General features: G+C 53.5%; 1 protein-coding gene across 1 annotated transcript in view; it reads left to right on the forward strand.

The window, feature by feature from the left end:
- The first annotated feature begins 2,750 nt into the window (after nucleotides 1-2,750).
- The window catches only part of SEMA3G (semaphorin 3G), a 66,722-nt gene continuing 47,298 nt past the window's right edge, over nucleotides 2,751-22,174 (forward strand). Inside the window, exon 1 of the mRNA XM_048857659.2 lies at nucleotides 2,751-3,317. Within this exon, the coding sequence (XP_048713616.2) occupies nucleotides 3,203-3,317 (115 nt within the window). The 5' untranslated portion in view covers nucleotides 2,751-3,202. The remainder of the gene's footprint in view (nucleotides 3,318-22,174) is intronic.

The raw sequence follows: 22,174 nt of genomic DNA on the forward strand, positions 1-22,174 counted from the left end.
CCTCTCCGAGAGGCGGCACCAAGGTCGACAAAAGAATTCTTCCTACAACCTAGTGGTGTCTACGTCTGGGCTTCGGTCAGTTTAACTGCATCACATGGTGTGAATTTTTCCCCAGCATTAAGCAAACTCTGTAGTGTAGACCAGTCTTGTAGGACCATTCCTAGGGCCACTTCCCATCCCTCTGGCAATGTGAAGGTTCCTTAAAGTGGGCAAGAATTACAGAGACACCCATTGAAAGTGGCATCAGTGTAAATGAGAATGAGCCCTGTAGTGTGTTACCTCCATGCTGCATTGGGATAAATAACTGCCAAGCTGCAGGTTTCAGAGTAACAGCCGTGTTAGTCTGCATTCGCAAAAAGAAAAGGAGTACTTGTGGCACCTTAGAGACTAACCAATTTATTTGAGCATAAGCTTTCGTGAGCATGTAGCTCACGAAAGCTTATGCTCAAATAAATTGGTTAGTCTCTAAGGTGCCACAAGTATTTCTTTTCTTTTTGCCAAGTTGCAGAGCACCGGGGGCTTGAACTCCTGAACAGATGGCCTAATTTTCAGAGGCTGCATGCACTCCACTGCCTCACTGAAGTCTCAGCCTCTCTAATGATTGGGCCATGTTTATTCTGGTGCCCAGCTGGGGCTGCGGGTATCTGATGTTAAAAAGCTTATGTTTGACTCCCTCACAGAATGGGACCATGCATGCTACCTGCCCATCCTTACCATGGGATTCAAGGACATACCCCCAATTATAAATCATTATCAAAATGTTTCAGATCTGAGTTCCTAGCTAGGACATTGGAGCTGATTAAAACAGGAAGGAAATCTAAACTTTACTTTCCCTGGCAATACTGTTTGTTTAGTATTTGCACTTCACCAGGTTGGTGGTTGAAACTAAGCTGGTTAGTTTCTTATTATGTTTTGAATCAGTTTCACTTTGGATTTCTCCTACACTAGCACAAGACTGCAGCTGTGTTCGGTTTTCTAGCCTTGTTGGGGAATTTTTTGCTATCAGAAGAATATATTCAATGTCATGAGAGGGGGGGAACATCCTCAAATAGGAGATCTTTTTTTTTTCATATTAAGGTTTGTAAATATCTGCATACTCAATGCCTGCAAGAAACTAAATGACTCAGTCATCTACTGGTTTGTTTCATTTTCTGGTGAGTGGTTTTTGTAGAGGAAAGGCTGACTGTTTGGAAGGATGGACATATGGATGCTGGAATAGAAGCAAGGGATTATTAAATTGAGAGATGAGGTGGCCAAATGGTGGAATGTTGACAAAGAGAAAGGGATTTAAGGAGTGGGTAATTTATAGTGCTTGGGGGGGGGGGGAAAGGCAATGTTGCCAGCTGTTAGGTTTTTACGCGAGTCTTGTTGTATGTGGTGTTTTTTCTTAGAGCTTCAGATCCTGGAGTCATGGGGTTATGAGAGAATCTCAGTTTTCATCTAAATTTTAAAAAAGTAAGTTTCTAGCCCTGGGCTGTGGAGTAAAGCTTGAAAATGTGATCTGTGTGCGCTTGGAAGGCAAAGAAAAAGACCCCAACTTTTTTGTAGTTCTCGTGATTTTTAACTCAATCTTGTGATGTTGCTCACGATTTTTGAACACTTGTGGTTGGCGGTGGTGGAAATGTAACAAGATGTGCCCCTATGAACAACTTGACCACAGTGTGTATGTCGTATCCGGTTCCCCAGGCCCTTCCCCTGCTTTGTTCTTTGTACTCCAAGCTGTATGCTCTTTGGGGGAGAGGGTCTCTCCACCTCTGTTTGTAAAATGCCTCCTTAGCACATTGACTTCAGCTGAAGCGGTGAGTTATCAGCACCTGTGAAAACTACCCAGGCCCCACGTATCTCGTATTGGGCACCCCAAAATGGAGGCATCCCCGGCCAGAGGCTCCTTTTGGAAAATGGTGGCTCTAGTCACTTGCACAAGATGATGAGAGTCAATGGCAAAGCTGGGCTAGCGGAAGGATGGTCCAGTGGTTAGGGCCCTAGCCAGCCACTTGGAAGACCTACGTTCAATTCCCTGCTCTGCCACAGATGTCCTGGATGACCTCAGGCAAGTCACTTAGTGTCTCTGTGACTCAGTTTCCCAGTTGTAAAATGGAGATAACAGCCTGGCCCTGCCTCACAGGGCCCAAGGCCAGAAAGAATGTGAGGTGTTCAGAGACTGCAGTGAGGGGGGCCATACTAAATAGCTTAGACAGAAGCTTTCCCCTTTCTTTGATACCCGCACTGTGCCGCTCCCTGAGCGAGCGGGATATCCACCTGTTGCTAGGATGGGTGAGTGTAAAACCCAACCCAGACAGACAAGCTAGTGGACGGAGCAGCATTAGCTATCTTTTTGTTGCCCCTTAGTATAGCGCTTGGGGCTGAATTAGCAGCCCGGGAGTGATCCACAAGACAGGGACAGCATGGGCACTGGCAATAAAACCTGCTTCCTGCAAGCCACTAGATCCCTGACCTGGCCGCACCCATTCTAGGCATGAGTGGGTAGGTCAGGCCTTGGGATCCTTTCAGTCTCTTGGCAGCCATGGTCAGCACAGGATGAGCTTCCAGGGGGAAATCGGCCGACACCTCCTCCCTCTCCCTCCTCCCCCCACCCCCCAGGCTCATTGTTTTTACCCTGCTGTCTCCTTCCTTTTCAAGGAAGAAATGTGTCCTCTTGGGCCTGCGGGAGGGAAGGCAGGCTGCTGCCGGGTTGCGGGTTGGCTGATGGGGCAATACTGGAGGAGAGCAGGGAAGAAATCTGCCTTTCCTCGCACTCGTCCCCCCGCCAAGGACCGAATCCGTCTCCGGTGTAACTGTGCAGGATTCCGTGGCGTCCCCGCGGGGCCTGGCTAACCCCGCTGCCTCTGCCAGCTCGGTAGGGGAGAGAGCACAGAAGCCGCAGAGAATTCAATCCCAGAGAGCGGCAGCTGCTGGGGAAGTCCTTGGGAAGGCGGGTCTCCCCCATCTCTTGCTCTGTGGCAGTCCCTCGCCTTGCAAGGAGCTGGGTGGAGCCCTGCCTGTATAAAACTTCCCAGTAGACGCCTTGGAGCCAGCCGCTGGTGGCAGGCGGGCTGGGGAAGGCTGCACGAGCGCATATTGGCCAGCTGGGCTCTTCGCAGCCGTCTCTCCCTGGACGGCGTTGCGGGGGGGGTCGGCAAGGAATCCCATTGAGTTCCAGGCCAGGGGGGCCTCGAAAGGAAGAGCCCAGCAGCACGTGAGCATGGAGCGGAGCTGCCTCTCCCAGCTCCTGGCAAGTTGGTGGCTCTTTTGGAATCTCTTCGCCAGCTGCCAAGGCACCAAGGGGAGCGTGCCCAGACTCCGCCTGTCTTATAAAGGTAATTCGCAGGGGTGGTGTCGGCATGATGGTCCCAGGATATTAGAGAGACAAGGCGGGCCAGGCACTCTCTTCCCCAGGTCCGAAGAAGAGCGCCATGTAAGCTCGACAGCTTGTCTCTCTCACCAGCAGAGGTTGGTTCAGTATGGGATATTACCTCCCCCCCGCCTTGTCTATCTTGCAAAGGTAATACTGCTTACGGAGCTGTATTGAGGGGAGCTGCTGCATGCTCTCTCTCTGGGGATGGTGGTGAGGATCTAAAGCTGAAAGCCGCACCAGGCTGCCCCCTGGCTCTCCTCCCACTTTTGACTTGGCACTTGCTGGCTTCATGTGCTTATGCCTGGGTCTGAACAAGTGCTGGGGCATGCGCTGACCTGATCGGAGCGATCTCCAGCGCCTGGGGATAGGGAGGAGGTGTTGGTGGATGGGGAGGGGGGGATTTCGGGCTCCTGCAGGAAATAATGCCAGCTGGATGTGGGGATGGGTTTGTGCGGCAATGAAGGTGCAGGGAGGTGATAATGAACAACTGGGCAGGTGTGAGGTGGTGTGGGTTTGAGCAAGGGTGTACATTTCACTGTGGTGTCCCCTGGCTCTCCTAACCCCATCTCAGCCCAATTACACTGAGATCTTTTGAGGGCAGAGTGGGAGTGTTGGCAATTAACTCCTTCACTCCTCCCTCTGGGTGTACACTGTATGCCTGACAAATTAGTCCCCTCGACCCTGTGGTTGTACCGGTGTGTGCACTGCATGCATGTATTCAAACTCTCGGCGCCCCATGGAACTGCAGAGCATCCTGTGGGAGTCTGACACATGGCACTTACTGGGTTAGTTACGACGGGGTATGTGTGTTGGGGAGTGTTAAGATTTATAAATGGTCTGCCCTGTTTGCCCTCACTGCCCCCGGGGGTCTGCTGCCCCTCTTGTGGTTGGAATGGGAACAAGAAGCGAGTTCCTGCAATGACTGAGGGGTGGTGAACCCTTCCCCGACATGCTGGGAAATGTCATTCTCTCATTTCGTAGCGGTGGGCAGTGGCTCAAACAGGGCGGGCAGTGGCCCCACCTGCCTCCAGGCACTGCCAGGCTTTGCTTGCCCCCAGACTGCACAGGAGTCTATCTCAATGGCTAACCTAGCAGCCATAGGCCAACTGAGATTGTAGCCATCTGTGGGGAGAGTGTCTGCTACCCTGCACGTCTGTGTTACCTGTGAGACTCCCTCTCTCTGGTGTGCCCTGCTGGGATGGAATGGTGCCCGGGTCAGGATTAATGCCTAAATGAAGGGATCCTGATTTGAAACGATCCCCCAACCTGGCTAACATGAGTGCTACCAGCCTTGGTCCCTCGTCCTTCTTCATCCCCAGGGTGAGACTATGCGTGTGGTACTGGGGGACCCACAGTGCAGTGATCAGTTTGCAAGGCTGCATGCAGCTGCAGCTAATGGGACCGCGGGTAACTGGAGGATTTGGGGCTGTTCCTGTCCTGCATGGGTGCGGGAACACCTTGAAATTGAGAGCAGGAGCTTGGTGTAAAAGGGGAGCTGACGGCTTTCAGGGCATGTCTGTACTGCATGCAGCACTTGTAGATACTCCAGCTAGCTTTGATCCAGCTTGCTCCAGTAACAATAGCAGTGAAGCTGTGGCCACGGAGTATGTACCCAGTGTCTTGGGCTGTGCTGGGGCGGCTTCACTGCTATTGTTACTCAAGCTAACTTTGATCTTGATCAAAGTTTGCTGGGCTATATCTCCATGTGCTGCAGTCTTGCCTCCCATTGAAGTGTAGACACGTATCCTCTGTGCCCTGTCTGCAGCCAGCACCCCCTTGTGACCAGTGTGTGGTACTGCAGCCAGAGCAGCCTGGTTCTCTCAGCATTCTGCCCAGAGAAGGCTCTTTCTAACGCACGCGCTGTGTGCCAGCCCCACTCCAGAAGGAGCAGGAGGAATGTTGCTCACTGGACTGGCAGGTGCGAGCAACCTTCCTGGAGCTCCTTGCCCCAGCGCTGGGTACGTGCGAGAATGGCATGCAAGGCTGGCACCTTGTCGTTAGCCAGCATTCCCCTGTATCGCCCGACGCTTCCCTGGGATGTGCAGCGGCTTGATTCACACCCCTTGTGCGACACTGGGAAACTGCCAAGGGTAGGCTCTCTCTGGCCATCAGAGATGCTTCTTCCTTTTGCTGCAGCTGGAAACACCTCAAGAATGGCCTTTGCCATGGAGTTTTGCAGGCTTGTGTTGATTGGAGCTAGGAGCTGGACAGAGGCAAAACAGCTGGGGTTGGAGTTGCAGCTGGAGGGTTAGGCTGGCTTTTATTTTTCCCCTTTTCTGGGCCTGCTCCTAGTAAGTCAAACTCCCATTGACTCTGGTATGAGCAGACACAGGCTTGGGGTCGTGGGCACTTGGGTGCATGTGGTACCGCTGAAGAGGCACTGTCTGTGGCCAGCGCCGATGGGGGACTCTGGTTGGGGACTGCAGATCAAATTGCATTGATTTCTGATATTGTGGCTAGCCAATATAGTCCCTCCCTCCTGGCCTCCCAACCCTCAAAAAGACAGGGAGGGGTGGGATTCGGGAAAGTCCAGCTGGGAGAGTGGTGGAAACAGAAGAGCTGGCTCGAGTCTCTTGTGGGTTTGCTGCACACTGCCCCAGAGGACGGATGTCAGGGTGGCTGTGACCCAAGTCGCTGTGGATCTGGTGGCTAACGGCCCACAGAGCTGGGGAAAGTGATTCTGCTGTTTACAGCAACTTGCTTCCTTGTAGATCTGGACTCGGTGGGGACGCTGACTTGGCCTTTGGCTCAGAGCTCCTCTGTCCAGGGTGGAATGTCAAGGCTCTCTCTCCTTAGGTGGCCACTTGCATAGATGTGAGCTACAGGCGGAAGAAGGAGAGGTTCCCCTGAAAACCATGAATGGCTCAGTTTGTGGGGGGAGGGGAGGGAAGGATGTGGAACTGCTCAGGGGTGGCTGCCCTGCTCTGCTCCTCTGAATCCCAGTGGCAGTAAAGCACTAAGCCAGGAACGTTGCCTTACTCCATATACTGGGCCATGCATACCTGGTCTGGGGTAGGCCAGGGGAGGTGGAGACCAGAATTATCCTACTCTGAACCTAGTCCCATACCTGCTACTTGCTTAGGGAGTGGGGAGGGAAATGGAGCACATAGAGACCCCTGTTCTGGGAAGCTGTCCTACTGGGACTCAAAGAACTGAGGGTGTTGAACTGGTTCCTGCTGTTTGAGCAGGGGACGTTGTTACCGTGCACATGGCAGCTGCCATGCTGGGCAGACCCATGTCCTGGCTGACACCAGCCAGTGTCTGGGTCTTGTGCAGTACTGTCCCATGGGAGGACAGCTCTTCCTGAGCCCGGCTGTTAAACAGCGTATGTCCTTAAGCCTGAGAAATCAGAGCAGTGTGGCCTAGTGGATGGAGCACTGAACTGGGATGCAGGAGCCCTGAGTTCTATTTCTGGCTCTGTCACTGGCATGCTGTGTCTCTGTCACTGGCGTGCTTTGGCTAAGTCACATGACCTCCCTGTGCCTCAGTTTCCCATCTGTAAAATGGGGATAATGAGTCTGACCTCCTTTGTGAAGTGCTGAGAGATCTGCTGATGAAAAGTGCTAGATGTGAGCTAGGGATTATAATTGTATCTGAGCAACTTTATTTGCTGGGTAACATTTTCAAAAAGTGCCTGAGTCATTTTGAAAATGAGACCTATGCTCCTAAGTCACTTGAAAATGATACCCATTTCTTAGGTATAGGAGCATCTTCTCCTTTACTGCAGCTTAACTCAATAATTTCCTGAAGCTGTGAGTTCCACAAGTTAAATGTGTTGCATTTAAAAACAATCTTTTTCTCCCTCCCCCTTTAAATGTACTACCTTTGAAATGTATCTAGTTACTAATTAACATTACCTTTGAAATGTATCCCTAATTAACCTTCCTGTACTGGTCCCCGCCCCAGAGAATTTGCAGTCTAAAAGACAAACCATCTGGCACTGAAGGGGATCTATGATAGAAGGATGTAGGCAATTCTTAGCCATTCAGGAGCAGCAATCTCAGCTCCCCACCTGCCAAATGATTATCAGCTGGCAGCTTTCTCTGTGGATCAAGGCAGAGGGGAGTTTCCAGGGGGGCCTTGAAGGAGGATAAGTTGATGGCTTTCAGGATTTTTGCCTGGGAGCTTTTCCCACACAGAAGGGTAGGTGGGAGTAATGGGCTGGCTTTCTCTGTGCTGCCTTCGTCATTGCTTTATGAGGAGTGCTGCGTGGGGAAATCTGCCAGGGTGACCGTGAGAATCTCCTGCTTAAAAAATAAACTCCAGCGCGGAACGATTAGCTGTTTAAAAATAGACTACAAGGGAAAGGAAGCTGGGAGGGCTAGAGGTGCGAGGGAGGCCGCAGTGGCGTCCTAGGCAGACTGGAGGTGAGGCTGTTTTGGCTTCGCTGCTTTGAAGGAAGGCAAATCAAACAGCCCCGTTAGTGTGGAAAGTGACACATTGTGGTCTGTGCAGCACGTCTTGCTGTGGGATCCTGCCCAGACTTCCCTGCTGCTCGGCACTTCAGGGGTGCGCCCCATGGCTCCCGCCACCCCTATTCGCCACCCTGCTTGGGGGTGTTTCTGGTTCCACATAGAGGTGAAAGGCAGGTGGCTCCAGAGCTCTGGGGTGGGGGGTCTGGGGTGGGGGGTCTTCCAGGGGAAGGCTGCTGTGCGGGGTACATGCTAAAGGGTGGAGGTGAGCAGGGCTGTCAGCCAGTGGGAGACAAAGCAGGTTTATGTCAGGGACGGGGCAGGGGAGGCTCTGGGAGGGAGTGCCCGGCAGTGTGTATGGGGGGGATGCTGGCTGGTAGCTACAAAGGGCAGGAAGTGTTTGAGCCTCTCCTTTCTAGGGGCAGTTGAACTCTCCTCTCCTACTTGGCTGTGAACATGTCGGGCCAGTCTTAACCCTGGTGTAACTGCTGAAGTCAGAGGAGTTACCCCAGGGCTGGAGCTGGCTCATGTGCAATGAGGTTGAACACGAGCCACCTTGCTTCCCCATCCCCAAGGGGCTAATCCACTCAGCTGTGAGCCAGCCAAATAGTTCCTGAACTTGAGCGTGTTGTCAGGCCATCCTACTGCAGAGAGTTCCCACCGTATCTCCTGCTTCCAGCAGGGAGCCATGCCATTGTACAGGATGGACACACGGACGCTGCTGGGCATGCTGGCCCAACGCTGCATGGTTCCCAGGTCTCAGCCTCTCGCCTGGGGCCGAACTCTTGGTTACACCCGTTGGCTTTAAGGAGCCTGCACTGGTGTGAGTGGGAGGGGAATGTGGCTCTGGGGAATGAGGAGGCTGCAAGGTAGCACCCTGCCTTTCTCTCTGGAGTGGGGTTCATGGGACTTAGGGGACTCGCGTAGGGATAAATGGGTGTGACCCTCCGAATGAGGGGCTCCGGTCCCAGAGCTGATGGGCTGTTCCTGAACACGTGGCAGATCGACTGAGCTCGGTTTCTGTCGCTGGGGCTGCCTGGACTGTCTCTCTCAGCCTCCCTCCAGGTGCTTTGGCTCTTTTGCATCTTGTGCCCCGGGCTGCTTCAAGGACAGAGAGCCAAGCAGCCAAAGCACAGGCCAGCGCACCCGGGGTTGGTTCTCATGGGATTTCAGGCTGGAGCTGTTGACAATCCTGCCCCAGAGCAGCTGTCGCTGATAAATGCTCCCAGGGGATGGAGCTGGCCTAAGCCAGTTAGAAGATCCACTGGGAGAGGACAAAGTGTGAGCCCAGTGAGAGGAGAACCATCAGAACTGGGCACCACTGTCCACCTGGGGTGGACTGAGTGCAGCACCTGTGTGGTGGGGACCTGAATTGGATTTCCATTTCCTACTGGAGAGGACTCTGTGTAGGGAGAAAACGAGCTGGAATCCTGTGCCCGCCTGGAGTGGACTCTGGATACATCCCGTAAGAGGAGGGGAAGAACCTGGACTGGATTCCTGTGATCGCTTGCAAAGGAATGTGGCTCCTGGCCCTTCCCACCGGCCTGTGGTTGCTAGCGCAACGATGTATCCCCTTGATTTATGTGCACAACAAGCTGCAGCTCGTCAGTCAGAAACAGACCCACAAAAAACAAACTGTCCTTGATTTGATGCCCGCAGAGCCTGGGAACCTCCCGCTTGGCAAAGACCCCAGCAGGGCAGCTCCCAGAGCCCGGCACCTCCTGGATGGGGAGGGTGCTGCAGAAATGTGCAGGGGAGTTTGGAAGAGTGTTGCACTGGAAATTCCAAGGGCTGTATCCCTGTGCTTTGTAATTGCAAGCAGCATGCCGCTAGGAAGAGAGCAGCTCCTACGGAGCACAAATGCTCTTTGGCCTGAGGGGGGGGGCGAACCTCTCGCCCGGACCCAGTGCAGCTGGCAAAAGAAGGAGACTCTTGGGCAGGGTGGCATGAACCAGCTGGCTCCACCACCATCCTCACTTCCCCACCCACCCTGGCAGGAAATACTGGAGCGGGTTTGGAGCCCTGCAATTATTGGTGCTTTGGACGCCTTTCCTCCTGCCTGGGGATGTGCTCGGAGCTTTCCCGCAGCTCTCCGCAGGGAGCCGTTGGTTGTAAAGCAGGACGGCTGTTGCTGTCGCCAGCTGTGCGTACACATGTTGTATTGTGCCTGCTTGTCCCCTGGCTGGTTGAAGTGGGGCCCCCTGTAGTGCTATGCTCACTGGCGACCCCTGCTGGGGAGGGCAGAGCGGATCAGCTGCAGGCCTGCTCCATCGCAGCTCTCAGTGGCTAAACAGCCCCTCGACTCCCAGTCTATTATGTGGGCCGTATTGCCTCCTCCCCATGGCTGCAGTGACCCCTGCTGGCAAGCATTACCAACAGTGGGCCCTCTCCATTGTTGAACTCGGCTAATCCACCACTCTGGTCCACCTGGGTCTAAAACAGATCAGATGGGATTTATTTCCCCTTTCTTCCCTGTGTTCCCCACCCCCTCTCTTTTCCCAGCTGCCCAAGCACGTTGCTCAGCCCCTGAGTCTCTCTGCTTTGCAATGGTGACATTAGAGAATCCAGAAGTGAACCAGAACAACTCCAGTACTGCAGTGAGGGTTGAGACTCGCTGTTTAACAGTTGGTTTTTCTAGACACTCTCAAATCCCCACCCTTATGTAGATTGCTCTGCAGATTGCCCTGCCTAGTCATGGCCCTGCCAAAGGGCGCTCTTCATTGCCTCAGCTATGCAAGCCGCTCCGTTGCCAGTTGGACACGTTTGTCCATTGGAACAGCCAATTGCTGGCCCGGCCAGGATTAATCTCTACAGCTGAGCTGTGATTTTTGAGAAGCACTAATTAATGGAGCCTTCTAGTTCCCCTTGGGAAGTGGGTCAATATCATTGATGTTACCCTGGAGGAGCTGCCCTGCAGGGTGGGGAGGTGACTTGCCTGGAGTCCCACAGCAAGTCTGGCAGACACGAAGAGATCCCAGGAGTCCTGAGCCCCAGTGCCTGGCTGGAAACATTTTCTGTAGTTAAAAGAAACTCCCATCAGGGCTGCTCTCCTGCTATTCAGGGAAGCAGCATAACTCCAGTGCTGGCAATAGGGGGAATATAGTCTCTTCTGTGGCTAGCTGGGAGTTTCCTGCTAGGAGGCTGTGATTGGCTGGAACAGGGAGCCAGAGTAGCCTTTTCGAAGAACAGAGCCCATTGTGCAATAATCAGAGGTGATGCCAAAGCCTGCTGGAGTGCCTGGAGCCTGAATCTGGCTGGCTAGGGGGAGGGAAGGAAGCTGTCCCAGCCCTTGGTGCTGTGGGAGCAGTTAGTTCTCCCTGGTGCATGGGCTGCATGGAACAAAGCATTCAGTGCACCTTCTCACTCCTCCCTGCAGCTTCCTTCCTGGGGGGGTGTGCCCAGTGCCAGGGCACCACCAGCTGTGTGGCTGGGAAGGTCCTGCTCCTCCCCCACCTTCTCAAGGTGCCCCTGCCTGTTTACAGCAGGTTCATAGGGCTGGCTGGGTGCTGAGCTGCCGCTTCCTCTGGAGAGCGATAGGCTGTTGCCTCCGTGGGAAAGATGGCTGAGATTCTCAGAGCTGATGGATTCGTGCACCCCACTGAAATTTACAGGAGCTGGGCAGCGAAATCCTTCAGGCAGCATGTGCTTTCAGCATGTCAGCCTGTGCTTTCCCCCTCTGTGCCACCAGCCTTTATAGCGAGAGGCAGCATGGGCGGACCCAGGAATCCTGGGCCTCTTGCCACTCGCTTGCTGTGTAATCCTGGGTCTGAGACTGCATGGCCTACAGGAGCCAGCCCTGGCCTTGGAATCAGGAGAGCCTGAGTTCTAGTCCAGGGTTGGTTACTGACAAACTCTGCCCTGGTGCGAGCCATTTCTCCTCCCATCCTTTGCCTGTTTTTTAGGGGCCCTCCAGGTGCTACTGTAATTAGTAATGTAGTACGGTGCCTCTGTTTCCCCACCAGTGAAGTGATGAGAGCAACGCTCCCCGTGCGGATGTGAGCTTGACTTAGTTAACAGCTGGAAAGCACTCAAAATGTATAAGACCAGCTCCTCGGCTGGAGTAAATTAAGGGCTGATTGGAGATTTACGCCATCAAATGCTACACGGTGACACTGCTCTTGTTCCAACCTGTGCGTCTTGTCGTCCTGCAATAATTCAGCCAAAACCTGGGGTCCAATCCTGTGGTTCCTGCTTTGTCCTCCCCAGGCAAAGCTCCCATCAGCCCATGGGAGTTGTAGCTGAGTATGGGCTGCAGGCTTGGGCATGTAGTTATGAGGTGGTGAAGTCAGGGAATTCCAAGGGAAAGGCACTGTAGTAATGAAAACTCTGCATGTATGCATTATTGTAGAGGGTTGAATTACATGGGGATCCCAATGCTCTGCTGCTTGTATCATGCCAGCAGAGAACTGGCCAGTCAGGGCAGAGATCTGGCTAGGAGAAAGGGGTTGGCACCTAGGCACTCCCTGCTGTCAAAGTTTCTCTCTGGAGGGGGCAGACTGACAAAGTGCATGGCTTACAGGGCCCCGTGTCCCAGTACCTTAATACTGCGTCACTCCTATAGAAGGATCTCAAAGCCTAGCAGTGTCAGTACCATTATCTTCATTTTACAGATGGGGAAACTGAAGCATGGAGGTGCCATGACCTGCCCAAGGTCACCCAGAGAGGGCATAATAGAGCCTGGACTTAAACTCACGTTTATTGACTCCCTCTTCCATGCTGTGATTGCATCCCGTATTGCCACAGACTTGGCAAGCGGGCTCTGGCTTTGTGTTCTTTGCAGGATCAAGAGGGGCCAGAGGCTGGTTCCCAGTGAGGGAGGTACTGGGAGTGCGTGTGGTGTGAATGATGTTCCCGTGGCTGGGACTGGCAAAGGGAACATCCCTCTCACCCCATGAACCTGCCATAGCTGTCCTGAGTCCTCACTGCTTCTGTCACTAGTACATGATGGGACTAAAAGGAGAGTCTTCTCACTTCCCCCAGAGTTCCATTACTGGGTTTACAATAGCCAAGTCAAACTGATAACCTGGGTATTTCTGGAGAGGAAAGAAACTCCAGGTTATTAGCAGTTCGGTGGCGTGGCCGGGGGCCTTCCCTTTGATCCCCTGCCTTCTGGAGAAAACCGGGCACGTGCTGCTCTCTGACCAGCCAGACATGAAATGAGGCTTTGTGCTCTAAAAGCAAAGAGAGGGAGCATGGGTAAGGCACAGGCCTGGGAGGCAGAGGACTGGCTACTCTTCTGGCTCAGTTGCTAACTGGCGTTATGACTCTGAGCAAGCCACGTTGCCTTCATGTTCCTTAGTTTCCCCATCTGTGTTGATATGGCCCTGTCACATGGGGTGGGGGGTGGAGCTTAATTATGAATGTTGTTAAAAGTGCTTTGAGATTCTCCAATGGAAGGCGCGAGAGACCAGCTAGGCGTTAGCATCTGCTCTGCCATTCCTCTCCTCCCCAGCAGGGCTTTGATGTTCATTTAAAGTGCAGTCCTGGGTTGTCATGCTCGGTGTCTCCTGGGGGCTCCAGAGCACATGTGTTCAGTTAAAATTTAACGAGATACCTTTATTTCCCCCAGCCCCTTGGCTCCGCCCTTCACCCTGGGATCTGAAAGTCAAGCTGGGTTCATTTCTTCTCCTGCAACATCCCCAGTAATAAGATTTTTAGACTAAATGCTGCCTCAGTGACACCCATGTGACATCTGTTGGTTTGGGTACTGTGCAAAACCCACCCAAGACTCTTGCTGATGCACAAGCTGGACTAGGCTAGGGCAGGCTAACAGGTGTAAGTGTGTCATTGGGAGTCCCACTGTTGACATGCTGGTTTTCACTCAAGTCCCTTTCCAGGGTAGAGCCCGCCGGAGGACCAAGCCAGGGGAGGAAGGTTTCTCCTCCCTTGTCATGGAGGTGGGGATGCTTTGATGCCAATCCCTCTCCCTTCTACCAGTGGAAGCCAGGAACGACTACAGGGAAGAGAGGTGGGGGGTGGTGGGGTGGAGCAAGGAATGAGGTGCTGCAGAGCCAGCTTCACGAGAAGAAGGTTTCAGTGCTCTGGGTGTGGGAGTGTGTGGGTGATCTCGAGCCGCTGTAGCCCTGCGATGCGTGGGGATCACAGAATCACTTGGCCTGTCAGTGTTCCTAAGGGCTGGGTTTTGTCTGGGGGGTGTCTTTGATGAGTGACTGTTCCCAAAAGTGAAATGGTTGAGAGAGGAGCTCCAGGGGAAGGACCAGAGAGACGGGGAGGGAGATGCTCAGGCTGCATCACACGGGCTCCGAATCTATGCCCCACTTCCCTGCAGTTTCCCATCCATCCTGCCAGCAGCAGCCTGCTCCATCCCGCTCACGGCCCTGCTGTTAGACAAAACAGAGGCTGTGTCAGGAGAGCTGGGCTCCTGTCACTTCTCCAAATACCGTGCAGACAAAATAACGGGGGGAGGGCTGGAAGAGGGGGGAGCATGTCAAAAGGCAAGGTGAATGGCTGGAGAAGCTGTTTGTGTTGGCTCCGCACTGTGGGATCTCTTCGCTAGCAGTGCTGGGCAATGCAGTTATGGGGTTGAGGGAAGGGCTCTTGACACAGAGTCCTGGCTCTTCCCCCTGGCTTGGTATGTGGGGGCGGTAAAGAGGGGAGTGTTAAGGGAGTTAACTCTGGAGGTCTTCTCTGTCCTGGGGGATCTGAACAGCCCTGCAAATCAATGGGAAGAAATTCACTGTGGAGCCAGTATGGTGCTGCTTCTCCCATCCCCCCATCCTGTGCATACCATAGGTGAATACTTTACACCCCCATTCCTCCCCCCCCCCCAATTGCCACCCAATACTGTACCTCTCCCATCCCCCCAGCTGGCAGTACATTGTTCTGCTCAGACCTCTCCTAGGTGCAGCCCCAGGCCAGGGCGGTGGGAAGTGAAGTACGGCAGTGCCATGCCTCCTCTCCCCTGATGAGGTGGTCTGAGGGAGCATGCCCAAATATGAAGAGGGGGCCTGAACCAGAACTTTTGAGCTAAGTTTGGGGACAATTGGCTCCAAATCCAAATGTCGGTCTTTGTGTCTAACTCTAGCTGGCATCTCCAGCAACACAGCTCCCCAGCACGCCCCTGCCGCAGCCCAGCACTGCTTCCCTCCAGAGTGGTGTCTTTGTGTGATGGATCACACTGTGTCTCGCCTCCTGCAGCATGACTCCCTCTAGACCTTGTACGATTACTGTGATGGAGAGGGACTGATACCCTTTGGGTATGGCACCTTTCGAGCCGGACCTAATCCACAGAGTCCAAGATTCCAGCTAGAGTCTGGGGTGTGGAGGGTGGTAGGTCTGAGGTGTCCCTGCCGTGAGGGTGAGCGCGCCTGGGTGGATCCTCCCACTGTGGGTCACGAGAGGAGCTTTGGTTGTAGCTGATCATACCGAGGGGAAATCCATGGCTCCCCTGGAAGTTGGGAAGAAGCCCAGACTCCCTGAGGAGGTCCTCGGTCTCAGGCAGGGAGCAGGTCCCTCTCCCTTCACTCCACCCCTTTGCTCATCGCAGATGCACTGGAGGATTAATGCGAATATAAAAGCTCCAAGCCTGTGGAGGAATTTGCCGGGGGAAAGTTTTCTGAAACAATACAAGAGTGAGGGGCCTTGCCAATGTTGTTCTGAGATGGGAAAATATTATTGCTGTTTTAATAACAGAAAAACACCAGGGCCCCTTCCAGGGGGCTGGAGGAACCAGAAGACCTCTGAGGCCAGGTCCATAGTGGGGAAGGGCTTGGCAGGGCAGCCAGGTATGATGGTGCGGTGGGGAACAGCAGCAAGGTGAGTTGGGTAGCTGGGGGAACCTTGAGCCGTGCCTGGCAACTAGTTAGCCAGTGACCACACATGTAAGGCCCAGTCCTGCCTCTGTTGAACTCGATGGAGTTTTGTTGCACCAGGTGCCCAGCATGGATGTGACTTTGGGGCTGGATTTTTCTCTGGGGGAATGGCTCGTATCTGAGTGTGTGTAGGAGAGTGCGTGCGGCCCGTGGGTCTGCCCATTGGGCATTGGTGTTGATGCTGCGCGTCCAGCCAGTGGCTGGATAGTGGATTCCCACCCCTGTCCTAGGCGGCAGCATGGCTTGCTGTATGCGTGCATCCTGTTGATTTGCACAACCAAGTTCCTGCCCTGGGAATCTCCTGGCCAGGAGCTGTGCCAGTCTCTGTGGCTCTTTGAAGACCTGTCAGCAACCACAGGGAGGGAAATCCTGTTGGGCTGAGGAAATTGCAGGGCTATAACTGTGCCCTTTGCAACAAATGGAAAAGCAAATCTAAGCTGGGAGTCTAGCGCTGCTTTGAGATTCAGCACGATGTTGGGCAAGCCTGCAGCTGTTCGTCCCTGCCCCTGTCAGCAGGTGGTGCTGTGCCAAAGAGGAAGCAAAGACCCCTGCTCTGGTGGGGTTAGGTTTCAGGCACCTGCAGAACTCCGCGACTGGCGCAGAAGAGTGCGGCGTGTTGGCCAGGCTATCTGTAGTCGACGGAGCCAGCACCTGGCTCTGGGGATGCTAGGGTAGTTTGCTTTCCCTGCCCAGGCCGTATCCCTGGAAGAGAGCACGTCCATCCAGGGCGCATCTGAGGAGGAGGCGGTGGCGTGGGTGGTGTAGAGAAGAAGGGGCCCGTGTGTGATCAGACGGGGCAAGCAGAAGGACTCAAGTAGTCCTTGTGAGAAGGGGAAGGATGCTGGTTTGGAAGGGAGCAGAGTGTTATGTTTTCCATGCATAACACAGCAGCCGTCTGCGAGCCTTTCAGCTTGAAGCACTACTATTCCGTACCGCGGTACTATAACCAGGGCTCCATGCTGCCAAGTTCTGCACAAACCCATCCCTGGCCCAGAGAACTCACACCCTAAATAGGAAGAGGAAAGAGAAGCAACTTACCAGCAGGCCAGGGCAAAGTTGGGATACTAGAAACCCAGGTTTCCTGAGTTGCTGGCTGGTGCACTACCCACTAGACCAGGTTGCCTCTCCATAAAATACCATTTAGTTTAGGTTAAGGGAAAGACCAAAGAAGTCTCCTCAAGAGAGCACAGTGTGTGTGTCTCCTCCATAGAACGTGCTGCATTAGCTCAGCACCAACATATCGTAAAGAAGTGTAAAGGTATAATGCTGAGATCTTCCTGGCTCCCTCCATCCACCACTGTGGGAAACTTCCTGGCTGAGTGACGGAAACTCCACAGCTGGCATTACACGGAGAATGGGGGGAGGGTGCATCTGTGGTGGCAAGTGGATTTGGCCTCCATTGGCTGATGTCCCTGGTTGTTCGGTACTGAGGTTGGGAGTGAAGCATATAACTCTAAGCTTTGTTTGTGTGGCTGCACTGTAGGGGTATCTGAACAGCTCTGGCTGGACCCTCGTTCTCCCCATACCTTGTGTTGCGTACTCAAGCACAGAGCGGGCGTGATCACCACGGGAGCGTTCAGCACCTACTCTGCACTGGTGTAAATGGCTGTGCGGGGGGGGAAAGAGCAACAAGGATCATGGCCCAGGTTGGAACTAGAAATTGTAGGGGCTCCAGCAATGGGGGAGGGGAGAGAGCCAACTGTTTTCCTTCTCCGGCTGGGTCTGGGTTGAAGTTGGCTGCAGATCTAGGGGTGGGGTGTTGAGTGATGGGATCCCTGATTCCCCAGCACGACTGGCTCCCAAACATGGGATCCAAAGAGGCTTCAGAGGCTGGGCCTGAGCTGCAGGGTTACCGACGGCTTGGTGGGTAGGATCTGCCAACGTGCAGAGAGGGGCCAGTCATGTAGCTCTGATCCAGAGCCAAAACTCCCCCTGGGCTGGTGGTCTGAGCATGACCAGGAAGGAACCTACCAGCAACTCATCCCCCACCCCTTTCATATATGCATGTCCTGACCTCCATGGGAATGAGAAGGGAGAGCAGGGGTCTGTCTGCCTTATACAGCAGCTGCACTAAGATCCCGGCTCGGCTCCCCTGCCCTCCCCGATAATCCTCAAACAGGGACTCTGTGGCAGAGGAGACAGGAGCAGGGGAGGGCGTGGCCAGGCTGGGGCCAGGTGTGGGTGCTTAAAACCAGCTGTCCGGGAAAGAACAACAGTGCAAGGGTTGTGCCCTGGAGACATCTCTGCGGGTTTCCTTTCCTGGCACTGGGCATTGCCAGAGTGACGGGCTAGGTCTCTAATAGAGGATTTGGGGCTAATGTGCTCCATCTCTCGCTTGACATGATACCCAGAGGGCAGAACCTGTGAATGGGACTTCCCCTCTCTGCTGGGAGGGAGGTGCTGGGTGTGCGTGTGAGTGCGTGTACATTGGTATCTTCCTCTTGCATCCACTTTGATTTCTTTTTAAACTAATGCTGCCTTTTGTAATTACTTGGCCGACAGCATTTGTGTTAGGGTCTGCATGGTGGTGTGTTTGTGTCTGCTTATGCCTGTGCATTGGCTGTGTGTCTTTGGATTTCTGCCTGTGTGTTGGCGTTTGGTGTGCAGACTGGTTTTGTGGTTTGGTATGTGTAGGTAAATACTTTGTGTGTGTGTGTGTGTGTGTTTCTCAGCAATGTGTGGTGGTAAGCAGCTAGCCAGGGGTATGTGTGGATGAGTGAGTGCATTGCTGTGTGTGCGCGTTGGTGTGCATGTTGGCTTTGTATAGTCGTAGGGGTGTGTGTGCGTGTGTACTGGAGGCTTGCCCAATTTGCAAGCCCCAACTAACCCTTCCCTGGCTCCGCTGCAGCAGAGCCGATGCCCTGGAGGGAGGCAAGTCAGTTTCCTGCTAGGGCATCAGTGTGGGGAGATGCATACATAAGGGCACAGGTTCTGCTTTGGTTTTTCCCCTGTCTGGGATGAAAGGCCCGGAGCATCTCTCCATAGGCTCAGCTGTTTTCCTACCCTCCTCATCCCTGTACCTTGGCCTCATCTGTCTGACCAGTTGTAGAATCTTCCCTGTCTTTGATTGACTGACTGGACCAAGAGAGGGAATCCATTACAGCAAAAGCAACCGTTTATACAAATGAACCTAGAGCAACATGATTCCAGCTGCCAGACCATCCTCCCAACCCTCTCCCTGAACCTCAGGGGTCAGATGCTGCAGAGGCCATTAGGAGAGGGACAGGCAGGAATGGGGGGCAAAGCTGGGGAGCAGGTCTGTGTTACAGATGCCCTTGGAGCTGAAATTCTTTCCAAGACTGCCAGGCTCTTATGGGTGAGAGACGCTTCAACCCTGGTACCTGAGGCTTCTGCTTGGTGCTAATTCAGCCATACTACATCAGCTGGAAGTAGAATAATAACCTCAGGGTTAGCTTTGACATCTGTCCCCAGAGGCTGCTGGGAGCCTTCCCCAAATAGAATAAAACATGGTTACAGTACTAGCAGCAGCACCCCCCAAATCTCTCCCCAGGGCCAGCACAGGGAGAGGAAGCTGCTCTGTGCTAATGACACACACGTCTTGCACTCAAGGGATGTGCAGAGGACAGTGATGGTGAGTGCGTCCCAGCGCCTCCCTGAGATCCTCATCTTCTGCCCTGACATTAGCTGGGTCCACCCAAAGTTTGTTGAATTCTGTCTGAGTTTAGTGAACCCCTTTCTTCCTGAACGGCATGGGGAGAATCAGGCAGCTGGGGTGGGAGCATAGGGCTCAACAGAAGCAGGGGAGGTGGAGGGTGGGGCTGGAGGAGTGAGGTGGGTGAATGGAGGGATGTGGGAGGCTGAGCTGGCAGAAGAGCAGGGAGTCAGCCCCTCCCATGGTGGGAGGGAGATGAGGGGCTGGGAGATGGCAGGAGGAGCCTGTGGGGAGAGGCAGGTGAAGGAGGCTGGAGCACATGCCTGTGGGATGATGGTGTGACGGGTTTCCCCCTAGGGTGCCACCTGGAACTGGGGTACCACTGAGACTGCCTGACTGACCAGCCTGGGCTCCCTCTCACACTGTGTCACTGTGACAAGTTGTTAAGCTCTCCAAGCTTGCTCTCTCACCAGCACACACGCAGGTAGGGACACACCTAGCTGCAGCTTCACACAGATGCTGAGAACAGTTCTGCATGGAAAGGCTCAGCTAAAGTACCTCCCAGTTGCTAAGGCACCCCCCCACACACTTCTGGAGTGTAACTCCAAAATGATACCGCCTTGTGCTGCACAAGGAACTGTACAGCGTAAACTCATGAAATTTGCCCCCTCCCTCAATGTGGAGGCAGATATGCAACAGCTTTCTGTCCCCAGTTAGGATTTCCACACACTGGTTTTAGACAAAACAAAAACAAGTTTATTAACTACAAAAGATAGATTGTAAGTGATTATAAGGGATAGCAAACAGATCAAAGCAGATTACCGTAGTAAATAAACAAAACCGCAAACTGATCTTAACACACTGGATGGGTAGGATATGAATTAGCAGATTCTCACCCTGAGTGATAAACAGGCTGGCAGATTCTTAAGGCACAGGCTGCCTTGGCTCTGCATCTTGGTTTTCCAGGTTTTCATACACAGGCTAAAAATCCCTCTAGCCTGGGACTATCACTTCCCCCAGTTCAGTCCTTGTTCCTCAGGTGTTTCCAGGTGTGTTGTTGTAGGGAGAGTGAGGTACATCATGATGGCATTTCCCCTTTTACAACTTCTTCCCACTTGCTGGAAAGCTCTTTTGCTGTGCCCTGGGTCAAACAGTTCCCATGGTGTAGTGCTATCTCTGAGAGGTTTCTATTGTACACAGTTCCTGGGGTAACGCTTGTGTGCATTTCCTCAATAAGCCATTAACATTAGGGGTTGAACTAGATGACCTCCTGAGGTCCCTTCCAACCCTGGTATTCTATGATTGTTTGTTTGGACTTTTAACTGTTGTACATGAAAGGCTGCTTGTGGGTGTTTTCAACCTCCCAGCACACATACATAGCCAAACTTCATAACTTCCTTTATGACGATAGCACATACAATCCAACGAGCTATCCATGTCTAGTAGATCAAGACTTTTAGAATGATACCTTACAAGGCATACTTTGTACAAAACACATCCTAATTACATGACTGGTGAATATTGGGGTGCCAGAGTGTTACAGATGGTTTCGGAAATCTGGACACCCTTTACTCTGGGAATTGAAAAATCAATTTATTTTCCCATTTTTGCCTCTCTCACACCTCTTCTCTTCTCCATCTCCCCTCTTCCTTGCTGTCCTCCTCCTGCAGCTTTGTCCACACTAAAAGCTAAAAGTCCTGAGTTTGGGCCTGCTGACCTTGCAACACCTTGCATCTGTACACAACAGCCAGCTTAAGTGGGTGCAATGGGGCCTGGGCTGTGGTCTTCAGTTGGGCTGCGGTGGGAAGTCACAAGCATTGCTGTGGCACTGGGTCGCCTGGTTCTCCTGATCCAGCAGCCTGCGGGGTCTGGAGTAAACACTGCAGGTGTCCAAGAGAACAGCCTTGCAAGGGCCTCAGTGCATGCAGACACCACAGCGGCTCTGTTAGAAGCAATGCAGCTTTGTGGGCACCTTGGACCATCTCAAGGACAAGGTAGCCAGCTGGCCAGTTCACTCACTGCCGTGGCCTCCTGGGTTGATGTCGCCACACTCTCCATTCTAACCCTTCTAAATCCTTCTGCCACTTCCCCTCTCTCCACGGGACCCGTCTCTCTTGGCCTTTCCTCTTTCTTTCCAGCTGTCTCCTTGCTGCCCTGCCTCCCATCTGCCCTTGTTGGAGGGATGTGGGTTGTGGTCCCTGGATGGGGTGTCTGGCTGGGTTATAAATGGCTCTGTGTCTCTCGCAGGATTGGGTGACTTTGCCCCCTTTGGCGGGGCCAAGACGGCTTCTCCTGAGAAATAATTACACAACCCAGTGCAAATAAGCAAAGAGTCAACTGGAAATAAATGACACAGCTAAAGAAAACAAGCCAGGGGGAACGCTGGGCTCTGCAAATAAACCTCATCAAAGGGAGAAGGGGGAGACAAAGAGGGGGGCTGAAAGGGGCAGGGCTGAACGAGAAGAGAATGAGAGGGTGGGGGGGAAAGCTGGAGAGTCTACTTATATTGGGGCCTGGGGCACCTCTGAGGCCCACACTGGAGTGCAGGGCCCATAGTGCCCAACTGTTGTCAGGCCTGTGAGGGACATGTGGTGACTCTCAGCTGTTCCCTGGCTCCCTCCTCTCAGAGTGCTCCAGCATGGAGGCATACCATGGCCTCTGATGGGACATAAGGTGCAGTAACCCCCCAAACATCTGTCAGTCCTCCAGAGCCAGCACTGAGTCCTGTGCCAGTGTGCTAAGCGCTGGGGTGTCACCCCCTTGGCTCTCACCCCAGGGAGAGTCTGTGCGGGCAGGACAGGGCCGTAACCCACGTTGGACTGGCAGGCTGCGGCGATCCCATTGGTGTGTAGCCTGTTTGAATGGCCATCTCCCCATTATATTCTAATTGTTGTCTGACAGGCACAGGCAGGGGGTCGCCCTGCCTTATAGGGTCTGGCAAAGAAGCATGAAATATCAGCCC

The sequence above is a fragment of the Caretta caretta genome, chromosome 7 (assembly GCF_965140235.1).
Source record: "Caretta caretta isolate rCarCar2 chromosome 7, rCarCar1.hap1, whole genome shotgun sequence".
NCBI lineage: Eukaryota > Metazoa > Chordata > Testudines > Cheloniidae > Caretta > Caretta caretta.